At 42.0% G+C, this 20,843-nt stretch overlaps 1 protein-coding gene across 11 annotated transcripts in view; it reads right to left on the bottom strand.

The window, feature by feature from the left end:
- LOC148341407 (pleckstrin homology domain-containing family A member 5-like) overlaps positions 1 to 20,726 on the bottom strand; it is a 35,637-nt gene extending 14,911 nt beyond the window's left edge. For 5 of the 11 annotated variants that reach the window (XM_088281444.1, XM_088281470.1, XM_088281462.1 and 2 more), the window contains exons 1-4: positions 20,145 to 20,725; positions 15,538 to 15,725; positions 15,347 to 15,423; positions 14,742 to 14,799 (exon numbers count right to left, since the gene is read on the bottom strand). In XM_088281444.1, coding sequence (XP_088137570.1) covers positions 14,742 to 14,799; positions 15,347 to 15,423; positions 15,538 to 15,725; positions 20,145 to 20,180 — 359 coding nt within the window. In that variant the 5' untranslated portion in view covers positions 20,181 to 20,725. Of the gene's footprint in view, positions 1 to 213; positions 3,137 to 14,741; positions 14,800 to 15,346; positions 15,424 to 15,537; positions 15,726 to 18,574; positions 18,596 to 20,144 lie in introns of those variants that run through there. The other 6 variants (XM_088281525.1, XM_088281493.1, XM_088281452.1 and 3 more) reach the window with 5 other exon arrangements.
- Positions 20,727 to 20,843: the final 117 nt, after the last annotated feature.

Below are 20,843 nucleotides of genomic sequence, written 5' to 3'. Positions count from 1 at the left end.
AGCACCTCTGAATGAACCAGCAGAAACAACAGAGCCACGGCGGAGCAGCTTCTTTTCACAAGCTAAAACGAATATTCCTTGGCAACAGGCTGTGCGAGTATTGCAATCGGCATTGATCCAACCGGCTGGCATATTTCACGCCATCGATGCATTCTATTGCACACGAACATACAACGTCATCATAAAAAAAAGATCATCAGATTGTTGACTCACCGGCTGAATAGCAGAAGGTGTTAGGAGGCGAGACGGATGTCCATGGGCTTTCCTCTGAGTGAGGGCAGCAATGCCGCTCGCTGCTTCGACAGCACTCCCTGCCTTTCTCTCTCTCCCTGTTCTGCTATTCGCCATCGCGCTACAATTCACGTGTCAAAGTTGTCCAGTATGCTGTGCCGCAAGCAAGCTTTCAACTGAACACACAAAAACCAAACAGGCATGCCCGCAAGACGGATTCTTCAAGCCGGAGATGAACTGTAGTCGCACCAAGCATGGCTGGCGAACATCCCTAGCGACGACCTAGCAACAACCGCAAATGACTTTTCAAACTCGGATGCAGGACCTGAGAGACGAACTCGCTTAGTGCTTTGTAAGAATGAGAAGAATAACGTAGATGGATGTAGGCCAGGGTGCTGTGCAGGATCCTGGAGGCTAAATTAAGTCACTAAAACTAAAGCTAAAACTAAAGACTAAAAGGAGTCCGTTGCTCTACACTCGGCTACTTTTGAATGAAATAAACAAACATGGCTGTGTACTATATAGCGTACAGTTCCCCGACTCTCCCGACAGAGTCCCCAAAAAACGCAAACAATACACACTCGCAAACTCTTGTGTTGCTTGGCAACAAAGGCAAAATCTGACGGTGCGTGCGTTTAATGGAGAGATATCAGCTGGGCCGACAGCAGCAGAGGAGGGACATTTCTTCCTAACCTTCTTGTCCACTTCTCCTATTTTAATGGTGCTTTTTTTTTTTCCTCTCAGGTTTGTCTTTATTTTATCAGCAGCATACAAAAGCCTCGTCATGTTTTTCTGTTTGGGAGCGCAGACGTGGAGCGAGCACAGAAGTGGCGATCCTAAACAGATTGTTTATTCTGTTTTTTGTTTTTTTTTTGCGTCGGCTGGCAAGAGTCTTCGGCCCCAGCAGGCCAACCATAAAAAGATTGTCAGGACCCGCTTGACTGCTCGCATTTTATGTTTGGGTTGTGTATGATTCTTGTATATGCTCATTTGATATCAATGCATCAAATAGATTAATCTGTCTGGTCATTATTTTCCGAATCGCGGTAGAAAACACATCCAATCTAGAGATTGGATTGTAGAAAACAGCAAACCTGGATTGCATCAACCAAAAGTGTCAAGTCAATTCCACGTCTCTTTTTTTGTTCACCGAGCAAACCGCGCTTCCAGGGGCGCCGTGCAGCACTCCAGGTGAATATCAAACAGCGATCTAAACAACCAGTGAATGCTGAACACAAACATCCATAGCCGTGAAAATGCTTTCAATGCTTTCTTGGAAGCGTACAGAGTTACTGCACGTATTCAAGATTCTCTCACTGTCGCTCTCTGTACATCCCAGATGACAGATTAGCCTTGCGGTAATCATGTCGATTTTGTGCCCTTCACCGAACGGGAGCGTCCAATAAATGTCATTTGAGCTTTGTTCAACACAAATCAGATGAGAAACAAATTACAGTCCTAAATAAGCCTCACACTTAAACTACACATGTTAAAACGGCAATATTTGTGAGACGACAAAAAACAAAGCTTTACAGTATTTTTTTGTTTTGTTTTGTTTTTGGCCAGGGTGAAGATAAAATGAAGAGTCAATTAATCGCTGCATCTATTGAGGAGAAAAAGAGATGGTGCACTGTGCTGCGCCTGCTGCCACCGTATTCCTGCTTCGGGCTGCAGTTGTCATGGTTACCCATCTGCAGACGCAAATGCATGTGCCTCAAGCACACATAAACCAGCATACCCACACACTCGCGGTCCGGCTAACCTATATAACACGCAGGCAGATAAGCAGCAGAGACTGAACATGTCATGGGTCATCGTTGCGGCAACGACAGTGCGGTTCATTTTGCCATGTGACCTCAAATACTCAACCGCCCCCACCCACTGCCTTGATATGACCAGCGCCAGGTTTCCAAACACGCTAACAGTCGGCAGGAAGATATCACACGACATTACGAGATACCATATGCAAGCCACGCCCACTCAGAAAGTGCATCTGGAAAGCCCGCCCATAACCGAGGCGTCCAATCAAATTCAATTATTTAATGTGACATCACTCTTCGGCGGGTCAAGTCCATCCTCAGTCAGTATTAAATCAGTTTTTAAAAAATTACCCCAAAAATATTGGTTCATTTGTTCATTTTTTTTTTGTCAGTATAATATACCTTTCTTGATGAAGTTTGATAATTCTGGCTTTTGTTACAACTCATCTCTCATGATGGCTATCAGCCCACAGCTCTCCAAGGTGTCCTCACGCCTGCAGACTAATGAGCAGATCTAATCTTATTTAGGTGTTAATTTTGGGATTGGAAATTTACCAGGTGTTCTTTTTTTTCCCCCTCAGAATTGAATGATTCCAATTCCATCTTAAAATGAAGGAGAACTGAGAAGCAATATTAGTCTAGTACTGCAGTTCCCTCTTGTGGCCGCTGACAAACGTGACAACAACTGCATAAATGTAAAGCATGATGAAAAGATTTTTTTTCCCTCCATGGTCTGATGGAAGCTTTGAGAAGAAGATGGATTACTTTAATACTTTTTTAATTCAGTCAAAAGTTAATTGCGGCGAATCAACTGCAAAGCCTGAAATAAAAATGTGGCTTTTTGCTTTTGAGAGCTAACCGATTCTCTGTCTTGTGAGGTTCCGTTGTATCAAAACAGAAGCAACCAAAAGGGAAACAGAAACAACAAAAATACCGAGTGAGGAACGAAGCAGCGAACAGGACGCAATTCATCAAGGGATCCACAATAAACAAGAAAGCATCGCTGAGCATTGGCGAGGAAAGCTAAAATCGTCCCTCCGACGGGAAGACATCGCCAAAAGACACGATGGAAAACATAAAGATCAAGCGTGGTAGGAGGACAAAAAAGACGGGATCTCCCTCCCTCCTTTCAAGTGAGCGAGATCTACTGAAGTCGAGTCTACCGACTTCATTAAGAGGCTGTAAATAAATTTAAAAAAAGGATGGAAAAAGCCGAACTCTCCTGGCCTCCTCCCAAGAGATTGTTGTGATCAAAGCCGGATGTGCTACAAGCGTGCTTCCCGTGCCAAGAGCACACTGAAGAGTTATCCGCTCCACCCAAACTTCCCCTGGTTGCAGCAATTAACTTCTACAGACAAGGAGGGAAAGATAGGAGGAGCAATTAAACGTCCACTTGCAAAGTTGATACGCAGTTCACTTGAGTCAATTTGTAGCCCGCGATGGGACGACACAACGTGTGTTCGATAATCCACAACAGTGTGAACGCCGACCAAGGAACACGCTCGGAGAGAAACCAGGCAAGCAGAACGACACGCAAACAATTGAAGCGCCGTATAAGGGCTGCGCGGGAACCTTGCGTCTCGTCCTCTCCTCCACTTCGCAGTCACACAATAACGCCGCAAATTAGTCACACAGTGAATCAAGAGGTGGCGTTTTGCAAAGGCAACGCAAGACTTTTTGAAGGCAAATGAGCGGTTATTTATCTGCTTTATGATCAGCACAACAGCAGCTTTAAAAAGCCGCCACGGGGACGGATTAAACGAAACCGTCAGGAACGAACAAGCCGGCGCCGCAACGGCTAACTTTAAAATAAAGCTTAGCAAATAACACATGGAGTCTTAGTAGACTTTTACTTTGAAGTTGTCCCCGCATGCAAAAACAAAAAGGGCATTCCAAACTCCTTCAAACTAGTGATTGTAAAATGAAGCTTCAAAATGTTTCATGAACCAGTTGTTGTATTTTTTGACTCCTCTAGATGGCACTGTTGGTTTAAATAAAGGATTTAAAAAGTGTGCTTTCATTCCAGCCCAATGTTGAACAGAGAGTGCCATCTACTGGCGTCCAAAAATACTGCAACTGGTTCATGAAGCAGATTTGAAGCTTCATTTACCCATCACTACTTTAAACTACACAAAGCATCTTTGCATAGCAGTTTGTGAGCCTACATTTGCATTTTGCGCCTCATCAAATAACAATGAATGACAAAACGGAGAATTGTAAAAAAAATCATACAATAATTCATAATGAATAACGTTCAATTTATCATTGCTAAAGAATCCGTTAGTCGCCACTGTTCAACCTTTGAAAGTATTCCATGCAGAATTTGCATTTTTGCCTTATTTCAACGCCAATTATTTCCCCAGACAGAACGGAGTGCCTTAAAAGGCAGATTTCCGATTCCGACAAGCGGTTTAATAATTCAGATACAGCAATGAGGAGATTCCCTCTTTGTGTCGGGGAACGGATTTAGAGCTCAGAAGCCTCACAGGGATGAAATATTAATTCCTTCATTGAAGTATGACTGATAGTTCCATTGAGAAATCAAATCAATGTTCAAAATACAAATGCTCCCGATCAACGGCAAATCTTCAAGAAGAACTTCTGCATTGAGTACCCAATGAAAAAAACTTCATTTATATAAAAGTGCCTGCTCATGTAATTCAATGCCAAACATTGCGAAGCATTTAATGTAATCTGACATTTCCATTAAAGTTATAAAATAAAAAATTAAAAACGGGGATCTGAAGTGCTTACAAGTACAAAAAACATAATCTATCATCTAGGACATAGCAATACAAGATGGTTATCAGTCGCTCTTTCATCAAGGCTTGAAGCAGCTACCAGCTGCCGTCAGGCCACCAAACCTTTTGAAAAAAATTATAAATATAAAAAAATGTAAAAAACATAATTTGAATAAAAAAAAATCTGGGTTACAGGTTCATCCTGATTAAAACTAAAATTCCGATTGGACTTATCTACAGTCAGTCACATCCGAGACAGTGTGGTGAGAGGTGTGTGCAGCTCCCAATAGGTCAGTACAATCAATATCCGCAAACAGAAAGCTTGAGTAGTAGTGAGCTATTTTTAGAAACAGGCGCACGGATTACTCATGGGGTCCTGATGCCCGTGGGCAACATGTTGGTGACCGCAGATTTATTCTCCAATTGGGAGTTGCTGAATGAAAGTCTTAAGTGAAGTCTGCAGGTAAAACGGCATGCATGGTGAGATGTGATTTTTTTTTTTTTTGCATTCACCGCATTGCAATTACAGAAACCATGTAATTCTAAGCAAGTAGCGCCTTGAAACCTCAAAAAAAAAAAAACATTTCCAAAACCCCAATCAAATGTTTCGGCGCCTCAACATAACCAGACTTCGGTGGTGATTTTAAGACATCATTTTTCAACTGGAATGTTTTTTTTTGGGGGGGGTTTAATGTGGAATATGATGTGGTTTCTTTCTACGCTTCCTTTTGGCTGCATGGAAACCAAAAAAAAAAACGAGTCTGTTTATGTGTTCAGACCTCCGTACGTTTGCAGACTGACTTTGTATCTCTGTGAAATGAACTTTTGTTTCGTGTGAACGCTCTTCTTGTTGCTGTCCGGCTCCAAACTCCAACTGATGTTGCAATAGGAGGCTATTTGCCAACGCCGCTTAATTCGACGCAGACTAATTGAGATGTCGTTATTAATTCAAAGGTCGTGCTCGGTCACAACACTCACAAGCAGTTAATTATATGTGTAATTATTCCGCATCAGGTGACCAAAGTCAGTCATACATGGTGAAACTTGTAATGTCACGGCCTAGTACGACTTGTTTCATAACTATTCCGGTTATTTAGGCTATAAAAACAAATATATTAGAAAATGGACTGGCATAAACCACGCCGCAGCATTTTCCCAATGAATCGATGTCAACACTGAAAACAGATTAAGATTGCCCTTGTCTTCCTTCTTGTCCTTGCGCGCTCTCCACAGGGAGCCGCAGCCACGCTGACCCATGTGAGGAGAAATTAACTTCTCATCTGAGGAGTCCCCTGTTGTTTCCTGCATATTCAACCCCAAAATGGTTTCTGTGATGACAATTCAACACCTGACAGTAAATAAACCAATTAAGGCGCAAAAGAAACGACAAGCTCAAATCCGCCAAAGGTAATCAATAAGCAGTGAGGATGACCAAACAGAAAGCAACAATGCTTAGGAAGCGCAGAGAAAAATAATCACGGATGCAAATTAACAATGCATATTTGTTTTCTGAACTGTAAACCGACAATGTGCGCAATGAATGAATAATTCACAAATATGAATTCCACACAGACAGGAGAGAGTATCACGTTTACCGAGTGCTAAAGAACGCAAATGCCCTTGTTAAACGCCTCCGCCACCACCACCTATTTTGCATACACATCAGACCATCCCGCCCCCTCGCTCCTTCTTACAGTTGAATCGCTGATGTAAAATCCACGGATGGCAAAAAGGAAAAAGTGAGACAATGACCGCAGAACTGTAAATGGCACTTGGTCATAGCGTCGCGACGACGGGGATACACGTGACCCCACGCCCCCCTATATTACAAATTGTCTGTTTGAGTGGTACGATGAGATCCAAAGACCGAAACACAGATCCCAGCTGCACGGGGATCAACAGTTGATTTAGGAAGGGGGGCAGCTGGAACACGTGTATTTACTAAACACCGGGCATTGCCGGAGGCTTCAGCTGCAGGAGGGAGCAATTTCTCAGGGGACTTGACAAAACGAGACTGCAGTGGTTCAGACGACACGGAAGAGGAAGGAACAAGTGCAGCGGGTAGTGGGTTACTTTGCAGTCAGCCGAGGGGCTTGAAGGGGCTTTAAGCTATAAATAAGATTGAAGGAGGATGTTATTAGATTGAAATCGGGTATTTGCTTTTCTGATGCTTTTTTTTTCCACAGAAGGAGATTGATCAAGAATCCAGATCAGTAAGAATACGTAATAGGAGAGGATTAGTGAATCCTGCTGCTGCCTTCCCCTGTGGGACTGCGGAACCTCTATTACGCTGTGAGAAGGTTCTGGTAATATTTTTAGTAGTGCAGCATTCCACTGCTAGTGACGTACGCTATCGTAATATTATTAATTATTTTGCGAGGATAAAGAATATATGCCTAGTAATTTTAGATTGTATGTCTACATGTGTTGCTCCACCGTTTTATCAAAGTTAGTTTCGTAAGCCTTTAATGATTCTTATTGGTTAAGTGTCAAGTCATTGAATTGCTGTACTATTAAAAACACAATGAAACCTCGCATTAGAAACGTTTCCTTGAATTTGTTGGCGCTTTACGTTTGAGTATCGGACAGCAAACGTGATTAGTCTTTAACTTCACAGCCAGCACATTGCTGATCCTAAAATCCTGTATTCCATCTCAAGGCTGTCACTCTCCGGAGAGAAAGAATTTCTGATGACTCATTTGCCACAAATTCAAGCTACGTGAGAGCAAAGTATGAATTAATATTATATTTAAAAAAAAAAAAAAAAGAAAAAGCAGAGCTTTCGTCTCACAGCCCCTTTGAACCTTCAAATGCACGCTTCTCTGATGTATATCATTCTTGGAGTATTCTTGTCGCTGTAGTCCAGGTTTCTTCTATCCAATAAAGCAGAAATAACATTATGGCGTAAATGGGCAGTAGTGGTGGTTAGACACCTATCTGCCAAGCCCAGAGGGAGAAGAGCGTTGCTTTACTGCACAGCTAACTTCATCTGATTTATGGTTTTGGTCTGTCACGCGGGGGGAGATTCTCCTTTAACAGAATGCTTTATACGATTGGCTTCACATCATCAACCCAGAGAGTGCATAAGAAAAAAAAAAAAAAGCAGGAAAGTCATGTGTGAAACGAAGACGTTTAAATTGGTTTTCGTCGGGGGTAGAAAACAAGGCCAACCATGAATGACTTGGGGAAAAAAAAAAAGCAATATCAAATCAGTTTAATGATCATTTCAAGCTCATCTTCTAAATTTGCTGCAGTGGCTGAAGTGAGCACAACACAGGCTTCTCCCCCACATTACAAAGCTGATCAACATACTTCCTTAAGACCGATTCCTACTCAAGTGTCGTTTTGTGGCATTTTAAAAGAAAACAGGAAGACTTAAAAAAAAAAAAAATGCAAATAAGTGAGTTTTTGGGGACAGGTTGCCCCGCCCGAAAAAATAAAAAAAAACAATCTGTGAATACGCAAATAGCAAACTGAATCGCAGTACTCATTTAAATGAAGCATAACTGTAAAAATGCCGCCTTGTGACAAATACACTTCCATTTGTTTACATTATTCGGAACAGACAAGCCAATTTTTACCCCCCACTCCCCCCCAAAAAAAGTTTTGTTTTTGCTTTCATCTGCTGCTTTTAAATCCATCATCATAAACCAAGCATAAGCCTCCTATTGATTCCAGAGAAGGATCACCTCAAAATCCTATCCATGTTGTCCGTTTGTTTGTTGTGCGCTGCAAGCAGCAGGCTCACATGTACAAATACACGCGCGCACAATGCCAAACGGATTTGCGGGCTTTTAGCTCCACTCTTCAAAACCAGATTGAAAACATTAACAGACTGCAAACGCCCCAATCGGCTGCCGGACTGGATCAAGAGAATTTCGTAAAACTTGGCAGAGCCTGGACCGGATCCCCTTGATCATTGTAATCCCGGCCAGCCTCTGTAGTAGATTATCTATTCATTCGGTGAAGACAAGAGAGCGCCCGATGTGCAGGAAAGAAGGAAGCTTCCGTTTACCCTGCTGGTCCTCTGGCTCCCGAGATGAAACGAGAACAAACGCAGTGAGGTTCGGCGTCGGGACGAAAACATCAGATCTCGGCCATTTGCTATTATTTTGGGGGGCGTGGCTTAATTAGCCATTTGGATCTAGGCAGATCAGATATCTAAAATGTCTGCGTGCAAATTCTTAATACAAACCAACACCAAGAGTTGCAACCACGTCGAGACCAAGACAGGCTCTAATCTATCTGTTCGGTCGCATCGTTTTCGTGCTGTAGCCGATTATGTTTACAAGGCAGCCATGTTAAGGGCGGCGTGACGCGCCGCTAACTCCCGTATGACTCCATTTGCCCCGGGCCCACAAATGATTAGCGCCTCGCGCCTTGATGAAGAAAGCAGCTCGTCGCTGCGAGCACTAAATGTGAATTCCACGACTCATTGACCGTCGACACTCGGTACGTACAAGGCAGGTAATATGCTTCAATTTGCCACGCTGCACGGAGACACGCTTACTCAGCATCAGGACTCTCTTCCCTGACATATCGCAGGTCGCTAGCAAATATCTTTGCTCGATTTTCATTTTCATGAGCCTGAGACTCGAAGCGACGACCTCAACTCTAAAGGCAAACGGACTAACCTCTAATTATGTCTGCCTTCCTTTGGCGACATTTTTTTTTTTTTTCCAGTTCAGTAGCATCCTCTGAACTTGTTCTGATGTGTTCAGCGTTGACCTCCAGTCTGGACTCATTATTGTTAGAGGGCATCCATGAATGTAAAAGGAAACGAGTCACTATGAACATAAATCAGAATCTTATAGCAGAAAAATTCCGGGTAGTGCTGAAAGAACCCGAGAGAGGTCATTCAAAGTCATGTCCTGCTTTCATCACCTTGACGTCTATGTATGTCAAATCTGATATTTTATGTTTTTTTCTTTAAATGCTAGGCAGAATGTGAATAAAACAAAATACATTTTAAAAAATCAAGTCAATAAAAATTAACGCATAATAATTAAATACGTCATCATTGCTACTGTATTTAATTAATTAAATAAAACGATTTTGACGTAATATTTAAACCCAGAAAAAATTTTTTAAAAGGTCACATTCAAAGCCAATGACGTATTTTAAATGTTTGTCGAACACTGCTTGGTCCACATTTACTGCACAAAATGGAACAAGAAACTCAATCAAGTCATTCGTCAGCGGCAGACATTTCTTCATATATGCGATTGTGGTAATCGACCCCTTAGCTGGCCCACTTTCCCCCCCCTCAGCGAACATTTTAGTCTTGAATTACTATCATCATAAAAACGTTTGACAAAAACATTTAATCTGGCGTGTGTTAAATTCCAAGGAGCCAAACACGTAATTGGCGGCTCTCGTTTCAAAAGCGGGACTCAAAACGTGTTCACTTGTGTGTGTTTGGTCGGCGTAGATTGCACAGGAAATCATTATGGAGACGCTCTGCCCCACCTAGCTCGTGACCCATTTAAGATTTGTAGGGAAAAAAAAATAAATGTGAGGAACAACCACCCATATGGGACTTTGATGGCATCATCAACTAGACAGGTTTAGAATCACACACTATATAATACGAGACATTTTTTGTAAAACTTTGCCAACATTAGTCCATATAAATAGGAAGGACAATATCTGGGACGGCTCACTTTGCTTTAAAAGCACCACAAAACACAGCCTCCAAAAAAATAAATCAACACTATCAATCACTCAAAAAGATTCAATAAAAAAAAAAAAATGAACGTAATCCTCGCATTGGGCGGATTTAAGGATTTATTGCAGTAACGCTTTGTTGTACTGCATTAACACTGCCAAAGCTTTCCTTCCATGAGATTTTTTTTTTTTTCAGCTGAAAGTAATCGCTAAAGCATGACGAGCCAAGTTCGTCAATCAGTGGGACAACCTGTACGACTTCTTTTGTTAAATCGTAATCAATTATGTGGGGCTTGATCAGTCTGTCTTAGGTTTCGTAGTTTGGATGCAACCTGAAGTTCAGGCCGAACTTGTTAGCTCTGTAAACACGCGGCAAATTCAATCAAACAGGAAGCAAATCTTTTGTCCCGTTGAGGTTATGCCCAAAGTTTGATCTTGTTGCATTTTGACCTACTTAACGCTCCGATAGATTTTAATTATGCAACAGCAACGACGAAATTAACAGAACTATTTTTATGTGACTGAAGAAACAGGAAGTCGGCTATTTTGGCAGCCATTTTGTAGTCCTTAAAAACAAATTTGTCCGATATTTAGTCCGATCGCTGCAATGTACGTAATATGCACCCTCAAGAGATGGATGACGCTAAAAAGGCAAGTTTTCATCAACGCATGTGCGGGGAGCACGGCAGGGGAAGTTTGATTACGTGCCGTAAAACCGCAAATCAGCTCCACAAGGTCAGAGCCAGACCAAACGTCTGGCGAAGATGAAGGTCCTGCCCTGAAGAGATTTATACGTGACCCTGCTGGCAGAATTGTATACACGTCGATACACACCAGACCTGAGCTGCTACAAGTGAAAATCCATTATCTAGAGAATCTACTTTTTATTTTAAACGTCTTTATTTATAAATGTTTTGTGCTTTAACTTATGCGACATTTGAGTTAGCTCGTGTATAAAAGCCGCCATAAAATTAAAGATGCCTTGCCTTTAAACAGATTGAAACAAATTAAAACTGGATTTCCAGGATTATTTTTCCAACAGGTACATATGTTCCACATTTCAGTCGCTATGAAACGCACCCCACAGGCAATGGGGGTGCAACGGGCCCATGCGCCGCATTAATTAGTTGTTGTTGATTTGCTGATCTGTACATAGCGTGCCAGAATCTGCAACTGCTTCTGCAGTGAAAGCACCGCCATTGTTTTCGGACACATGGGGGACAAAGAGGCTACATTAGTGTTACTCTGTTTATTTTGCAAGATTCCCAAAGTCCGCAGGAGCTGCCACACACACACACTTGCATTCACAGTCCTCCTAAATGATGAGTCAGTTCAACAGCTATTCAGCCACTGTATTTTGTTTTCGCCCCTATATAATTTGAATGTGGGAAAATTAACACCGCAGCAATGTGTGCAGTAAGATATTCGACAAGCAGGCAGGGTAGGTTACCAGCTGTTTTAGAAGATTCTGCTTACTGGAATTGGCGAATGCTTGCAGCCCCATTTTTTTATCGCCTCTGGAGAATTATACTGTTCAAATGTCAGTGATTAGATTTACATGCTGTCAATAAAAATCAAATATTGGCAGTATTCAGATTTTTAAAAACCCGAGTAAGACCCCTGGGGAACGCCTTTTCCAACTCGAATATTGGGTCACATAAATATGATCGGTACCTTCTGCGCATATGCTCTATTTTGCGAGGAATCTTGTTTTTTGTCGCGCATAAAGACGCATTTTCATTCGATTTTTTTTTTTTTTTTTAATCTTACTATAACAATAAACGACCAAGCTCCTGTACATCATGACCACTGCTTGAAGAACCGTGCAAAATCAGTAAGATACAACTCTCCAGTGCACAAGAACGGCAGTACATGAAACAAGTCTTGCAGGCGCTTGAGGTTGAGAGAAATAATTTAGCCATGCAGAGCTTCAAACCAGTGAAAATGCCTTAAAAAAAAATTTTGGCAACCAACACAGTTTCCTGCGAAAGACCTTGGGAAAGACTTTCTAAACAGACACGATGTACTATGTAAATAAGAAATGGAACACGAAATGCATCCTCTCGGCAAGTTAACGTTAATGTCCAGATCGTCACAGCTTTGGACACATTTCTATCGTCAGGATCAAGATTCGACAAATTAGACAAACCAACTTGGATTGTGTCTCCATGATGTCTGCTGAATGTTCTAACAAAATCATTAGAATACCACTCAGCGAGCTCTGCCTCACCCCCAGGCTAAACAATCCAAAACATGCCCATGTGACTGGTGCCAGGTAATATCTTTAAGTGGAGTCCTCTTTTCTCATTTTTTTTTAACCACAGCAGTAAAAAATAAAAGTAAAAAGTCAAATATCCATATTATTACTTGAGCCTCATTTTAATTCAATTCTGTCTCCGTGTGAACAAATGAACTGCCGCTGACTCTTAACTTCTGATAAGCGTCAATAAGAAGGGTCGCAACTTTTAACAATTCCATTTCCATTCTTTCATTATATCTAAAATTCTTTTCAATGAGGCATAACTAAAGTACATCAGAAACCAAAGCTAGCATTAGCATACGCGTTCAAGTACAAGCATGGCTACTTTGTCTTAACAGGCGTGAAAAGACAAAATAAATTGGTCCAGCCGGGCAGTCATCTCATTGAGAGATATTTCGCATGACGTTAATTCAAGTAGGGCGTTGTAACAATGGCGATCCCATTAGCTACAGGTAGTGATGGTACCTTTCCGGTTCCCGTGCTACATGCTCTATTTACCTGTCTGTGTGCATGCGTGCCTTTGTGCATTCTACATGCATTCATACATACCGATGAGCAGTGGTTCTGTGCTATTTTTAGCGCAGCTATATTAGCTCACCATATGTGTCAGCTGCTGTTTTCAAAATGGCCACAGAACACATGTAGCAAAGCTAGCCAGAAAAAGTCATTGAACAAATGGATCCATAATCATCCCGCGAGAGGTCATTTGGCTGCCAAACAGGTCCGATAAATATATATGGAAATGCACACAAGACACGCTAATAGGCCCAGACAGGAAGCGCACACACACACACACACACACACACGTTTGCGCAAAGCACAGCACACCAACAAGTAGAGCCTGTTCAGCTCAACCGAAGCTCTGAGTCACACTCGCTTGACAAACATGGGTCGAACTGTCAGTGCAGGCAAAGTCACCCAATTGGACAAAAACAGGATTTCCAAAACCTGACGTCTGCTTTCAAAATGGTAATGCACGTCTACTTTTTTTTCTTGGGGGTGAATAAAATGTTGTGCTGTCATCTATTTGTTCTATTATTGTGATATCTATGTTACGTCTTCTGAGGATTGAACCCACGACCTTCGAGTTGGCGGACGACCACTCTACCACCTGAGATGAGGGTTAGCCTCAAGACGTTAGCATTCTGCTAATGCCGGACGTGTCCACTAGCTTCCACCGCCCGTCAGTTAACAGGAACCGGCAGTAGAACGCTGCGTCTGCGGCGCGTTGAAAAAAAACACATCGCAATTATCTATCAAGCATTTCTTGTTAGATTTTAACATTTTTGAGAAATGTGGCCCATGATTTTTTTTTTTTTTTTACATCCGTAACAGTCAGTGTTAAGCCCATAACAAGAGAGCATTCAGCGATAACTGTCACAAAATACTGATTATTTGTAACAGTTGGCAGCTCTGAAACGGTAAGTGCGTCATTGCTGCTTTTTTGGTTAGCAACAAAGGTCAAATAGGCTCCGTAGTTGAGTGTGAGTAAACATTGTTCCAATAAATGCTGCTAATACTGAATATTGTTTTGTGCATTATTAAATTCTAAGCGTCAAAAAACTATTTTTTTGGCCAGTTCCACGCTTCCAAAAAAGATTTTTCGCATTTAGCCCACCAGTACGTTCGAACGACATGGCCTAGTCAAAAGTGTTTACTCCACATTGACAGTCCCACGCTTCTGTAAACAATGGCATCTATGGAGCGAAGAATGTGCAGTTCCGACAGTTTTTTTCCCAGCGGTTGTCAACTCATCAAGTTAGACACACTGTCTATTGAAGGAAGATGTTTTGAGGAACTAAAGTGCGTGTGTATCAAGAGGATAAACCGCAGACAGCCTCAACATCAGCGGACAAAGAGAAGGCCATGTTCATTCACGGGGAATGTCGTGTTAAAGGGGAACAAACAGTCATGTAACCCTCCAGCGAGCCGGCGAGGAAGCACGGTGGGCGGCGAAGACAGGAGGGAAATATCTGCCTTGCCTACCAAACAAAGCAGCCCCTCGCCGACTGAAGATGGCTACTGCGACGAGCAGCCTATACATTTCTGCATCACTCATCATTCTTGGGAATCCCAACTCACTTGATGAAACAGCGAGCGCCCTCAAATGTGTAGCCTTCCTCCCATCCGGTTGGTAAATCTGTAAAGGGTAGTAAGGAGGGATACATCAGACGAGGGTTACAGCTGTGCAGGGAGATGATGCATACCAATGCACACTCGCATGTGATGCAGCGTCTGAGCGATAAAGAGCTCATTTGGCGTATGCGTGTGTGTGCTTTCACAATTCCGCACCCACATCCCGATTTCTCAATCGGTGTTTTTTTTTTTTTGCGCGCGCTCTGCATAGCATCCAGCTGTTCGCCTCGCTGCCCTACACATGTGTTTTACTTTGCCATAACGCCTACGTGACAGCTTCTCGACGCTAAGAGCTACAGGGACGAAAATGTATTTTCCAAGTGGCACTGCGGGGGAATTTGCAACATCAGCGCACGCCTACGTGACGGAACTTTTAAAAAGTGTGTCGCAAAGTGGCCAGGTGGATTATGAGGAGGGGGGACGCCGCGCGTGAGGGGGGCTACCAGAGGAGAGAAGAGAAGGCTTGTTGCTTTGCTGCAGAGGTCTTCACTCAACTTCGCTAGCCATCACGAGCTCGTTATAAAGACATAAAAAAAAAGACAACGACTTGCCTGGAGTTTTTCTGTGCCCTGTTATAACAGCTTCTCCGGTAACAGGCTGCAGCCAGGTTGTACTCTTGGCTTCTTCGCTGTTAACAGAAGAAAACGGAGAGGAAAGGGTGATGAGATCGTCGGAGGAAAAAAGATTAGACGAATCAATAACCAGGAGCGTTTATAAATCCACGTATCCGCAAGGTATTTACTTGATGAAGAATATACGTCCATCCTGGGTGACACCGTAATTCCAAGAAGGGGGAAGACAGGAGAGCCAGTCCGGTTTAGGATCCGCCGCCATGTCTAGCCGAAAAGCTTCTCGAGCTGCGGGTGACTTCACACTCAAACAGGGGCTGGGGTGCGCGCGTCCGCGTCGAGCCAACAGGCGGGGACGCGCCTTGGAAGACAGAGACAGCAGCAAATGATTTCAGCCAAATGTCAGGAGGCGGGCCCCTTTTTTTCACAATTACGTAAGACTTAAGTTGTGCTTGGAGAGTTTACGCCTTTAAATAAATAATGAGTCTGTGAAAGTATGCGCGTCAATTAAGGAGAACGTCTTGGCAGTTGGGCAAACGTGCAGCGCATACAAATTAATTTATTAAGAGAGCAAAATATAAAATCGCTCATTAAACACGAGAATTATAGGTGTGGGAATATGATTTAAGCACCAAAATTCACCCAATTTTTGTATCCATCTAGGAGGGCGGCCATTTTGCCATTGGTGTCGACTGAAAATGACGTCACAGTTACTCTGTTAACGGCTAATTGCGGCTCATTTGTTTTGGTCATGTGACATTCGCAAGTTGATATTCAAACTAAAACTGATAAAAATATAAATAAATTAAACCAAAGCATGTTAAAACCCATTAAATGAAACCAAACAAACGTGCTCTGAAAACTAATTAAAACTAACTGAATTTAAAAAAGAAAGGTTTAAACTAAATAAAAACTAACTGTAATGAAAAACCCCAAACTTATGTATTATAAAGGAAATTTATTTACGTTTTAATTATTTTACTATATATTTTCTGTATTTTTATTATTTTTTAACACGTCAGACAGCAGCCCACCTTATTCAGGTTAAAGCATATCTCCAGCTGGTAGCAGACCTAACTAATCCTCAAGCCTCTCTTTCAGCCCTAATGCAATCTAATTACTGAGCTTATGCCCAGTAATGAGGGGCTCATTTTCAACAAACTGTCTGTCAGTGGATATTTTGGAGCGTTTCCCTTCCGGCTGTATTGATCTCCAATCAGACCATTGTGTTCACAATCAAGCCATCAGAAGACATTTAATACCACGTACATTGCACAGTTTCCAAAAATGCACTGTTCTGCTCATTTATTCATCATATTACTGGATTGCTCAAAAATTGGGTAGTTAAAGTATGACTTGAGAGCCTTAAAAGGCTTAAATATTTCTGTACTGTATTTTCCATTTATATTTTTTAGACAATTTATCACGGTTAAAAAAAGAAAATGGAAAAATTGATTGAATGAAGCATTTACACTTCAGGCTAATGTCACCTGTTGGCAGCATAACAGATGAATGCTGATGCACCATGTTTTTTTTTGTTGTTGTTGTTGTTTTTTTAACTCTGAGCACCACTAATTGACCTGAGTCTGTTGACCTCACAACCCAAGTGGGTTGTATTCCATGAGCATTTCTTTAATGTATTCATGACTTAAGCCATTCACTGATTTATAGAGCAGTAGCATAATTAAAAAAAATCTGACCTACCACTGACTGGGAGGCAGCGTAAAGTCTTTAGTCAGAACAACTGACAGGAGACTGTATATTCTCAGTTGATCTATTTAATAGATGCCAAAAAGATCGAGTTACGCGGCCGTGGAACTTTTTTGCCAGATGTGGAAGTAGGTCTGCCCTGTTCGAAATGGTAGCCGTTCCCACACACAGCTAGGGCGACTTCCCATAGCCCGAGCAACAATGTGTGACTCCACTGCAGGGCTGGATCGGCCATCTGGCGTACACGGAATATGCCCGGCGGGCCGACGCGTGGTGCATAATTACTCCAAATAAACATTAAAAGAATTAAGGAGACACATTTATTAACACAAGCTCTATTGGCAGAATAACCATCGTGAATATATTAATGACGGAATAAGCAACGCCACACAATTGTGTGTTCTGCCTCCCTTGTAAAAATGCACTGGGATGAAAAGTTGCCTGCTGTCATGGGAGGTCACATACAAGCCTACTTGTAGTATCGCTCACCCGCCCCAAACAGACCTTCCCCCATTCTTTTAAGTATACTCGTGCGTTCATAAGGCTGGACAAAGCACACAGGCGTTGTTAACTTTATCCTCTAGGTCTGGAATTGCTTACAAACTGGAAACACTCACAGGCACACCCTATCCACCTCCCCCCGCTACTCACACCGTGGGGTCAAATAGTAAGAGGAAGATCCAGGCCACACATTGGGAATGTTGCACACGTGTGGATTGTTGCACCTTTTGCCACTCTGCTTTGTTGCCTCACCCACAAAATCTGCCATGCGGACTTGATATTTAATCAAGAAAAAAAAAAAATGTGACTAATTAGCAGTAAATCTGCAGAACAAACAAACGATAACGGAGATTTCAAAGTGAAGATGTCGTTTTAATAAATTGAAACTTAGAAATGACATCTTTTCAGAACATTCTGGAGAGTTGATAAGTAAAATTTTTCTCCACAAGCCTTGTGTGAAAAGGCCCGATTTTTTTTTTTTTTTCATGACAGTTGATGAATACGACCCATTGTTACTGGCGCTCCTCGTGATATGGGTAAATTACGTTGCGTCGGACCGGAATTAAAGACGCAGAACAGATAAATAACCGTAATCACTTCCCTCTAAACAAGCAATCTGCATTGCAGTAATAAATTTGCGGTCAGCACATTTTGCGTTGAGATATTTTTAAGAAGAACAAAAAAATAAATAAAATAAAGCTTTCAACTTAACGTGTTTATCATCTTTCCAGTGCGATTTCTCCGAAAGCGAAGTAGATTATCTTGGCAAACATGATTACGCAATCCGCTGAAAGCCTGCCAAAACCCACTGGGTTCTAATTATCTTCGTTACGTTACCATATAATGTTGCAACAAGACCGCGGTCAGGGGGGTTCACAGAGACGGCCCCTAAAGTAAACCGATAACCTAGTTTACATTCTTGAACCCAACCATGTCAGGTTTTTAAAACTGACGAACAATTGCAAACTAGGCGACTAGAAAACAATCATTTTTGCTCACTTATCAAACTGTGTTGTTTCTTGACTCTGCGTCATTGAAACACACAAACAAGGCAGATCAAGTCCCGGCAGGAGTCTTTGGTAATCCTACTTCTGTGTGGTGTCTGTACAAAAGCTGCTCCATGTGTGTGAGCAGTATAGAGAGATCTGTGATTAAGACTGGCACTCGAACAGGATGAGATAACTCCTGCCATCTGGTCACTTTAGGTCCGCCGCACCACGCGGTTGAACGCCACTAAACTAGTTTTGTTGCATTTTGAAATTCTGATCAGATCTAACTGAAAAATATTAGCAAATCGAGGATGAGATCCTGTCGCCAACGTGTATCAATGGAGCATATTGTGTTTTGCAATAATACCGATCGACTTTCATTATTTCATATGTATCACTGGCTAAAAAAGAGAAGCGTGGAGAGTCTCTGTCACATAAATGGGGCTGTTTTTATCCTTTCATTCCCCCGCACCTAGAGCTTTTGCCGCTTCTTTGGTTATTTTCCTCTTCACATTCCTTTCGGCAAATGTCAAGCTGACGTGCTGAGGTCAAATCCATTTGTGTCAAATGACTCGAGAGGCCTATTTTCCCGAAATATTTGGTCGGATTCCAAATCGCATGACCTCAAGAGCATAACAATGCCGAGGTCTCCGCGTACTCGTCTCGAAATAAAAATTTTGATGGATGGAAAAAGCACTCAGAGTGCAGCCCTAACTTCCACCTAACTTTGCAGCTAGTGTCAATATTGTCGTATATTAAATGACAGCGAATGGAGCAGGGAGATGCTGAGTTTGCAGAAAAAAAACCTACCAGCTGCTGTAACTTTATTCTCTTGATAATAAAGTTAAAATCTGCTATTACCAGAAACAATACAATGGAAGATAAAAGATCAATTCAGGAAACGTTTTCACATGACCTATAATTCCATCGAGGTCACACTGGAGGGAAATAAGGAAGGGAAACTAATTTGAGAGTTTTGCCTTTGCACATAGCACCATGCTGTGGTTGAAACGCACACTGAGAGCGTCACAGATTTGTGCAAACATGCACTGCAGCAAAGGTCAATGTAAAGCTGTGACAACTCACAAAGGTATGTAGCACAAGGTAACGTTAAAAGTACGTCCTTGTTTCCAGGACTGATGGCAAAAAAGGCCAAACAATTATAATCAAGCTGTGCATCGAAGCCGAACCAAGCCAAACGATGTCTGAGAGAGATCAAGACAGGCGAAAAAAGTAGAGGGCAGCCTCCCAGTGTGTCCCAGCTCGGTGCAAAAGGATTACAGCCAGTCGAGTGAAATCCATTTAAATGGAGGATTAGATTGCATAAATCGTCCACTAAATACATTCTTCTCACTATATTACCTTGACAATGCCACAGTGGAAGAGAATGGGCGGAGAAAATGGGGCTGCACCAATATAGATAGAAATATCAGCACCCTTACTCATATCTGTACTCATAATAATGCATCGATACCACGACACCGATACTTTTTTAAAAAATCGTCGTTTACCAGGGCCGGCCATTTTTTGTCACTTTCCGTCGACTGAAAATGACATCACAACGACCAATCACGGCTCACCTGTTTTCTGAAGCTGATTGTTGCACAACTCAACATGATGCAACCCGGACCGCGGGCAAAAACGATGCTCTGTTTGCTTCGTCGTCGTCATCATCATCGCGGGTGGCTGACCAGGCATCGAAACGTCGCTAACGGAGGTCCGCAGTCCACCTGCTGGGGAACCAGCTGTCTTTCTTTCTCCTGGCAGTCTTGTGGGATTTATTAATTAACCCGGGCTCATTATTTGTTGCGTCTTCTTGTAGTGTGCTCTGTGGAGAGACAGAATGTGAACATGCACTGATGCAATTTTGTATATCACCTAATGGTCTTTTTTTTTTTTTAAACGAGATTAACAAGATTTTTGAGGCGTTTATTACAGTCTACCTATTTTGATCAAATATTTGCTTTGTTATGAGGAGTGTCACCGTTCCCGTTTGCAGGATAATGAGCGACTGCAAAAGACAGAACGTCAGCTTGACTGCAGCTGCCATTCGCCTCCTGCAGCAAGATGAGAACAGTGTTAGCCTGCTTGCAAAAATTCACACTTTTCAACTGAAGAAATGTCACAGAACATATATTTTCCACCAGAGAGACCTCCTGTGGGGGTTATGTAAAATAAAATAAAATAAAATAAAATAAAATAAAATAAAATAAAATAAAATTAAAATACAATAAAAAAAATAAATACAAGTTTGGATTGTTTGACTTCAAAAGTAAACT

The sequence above is a fragment of the Idiotropiscis lumnitzeri genome, chromosome 2 (genome assembly GCF_059441095.1).
Source record: "Idiotropiscis lumnitzeri isolate Australia: NSW breed Sydney's pygmy pipehorse chromosome 2, RoL_Ilum_1.0, whole genome shotgun sequence".
Lineage (NCBI taxonomy): Eukaryota > Metazoa > Chordata > Actinopteri > Syngnathiformes > Syngnathidae > Idiotropiscis > Idiotropiscis lumnitzeri.
Note: the sequence above shows the minus strand (reverse complement) of the source record. Positions and strands in the feature narration are given on the sequence as shown.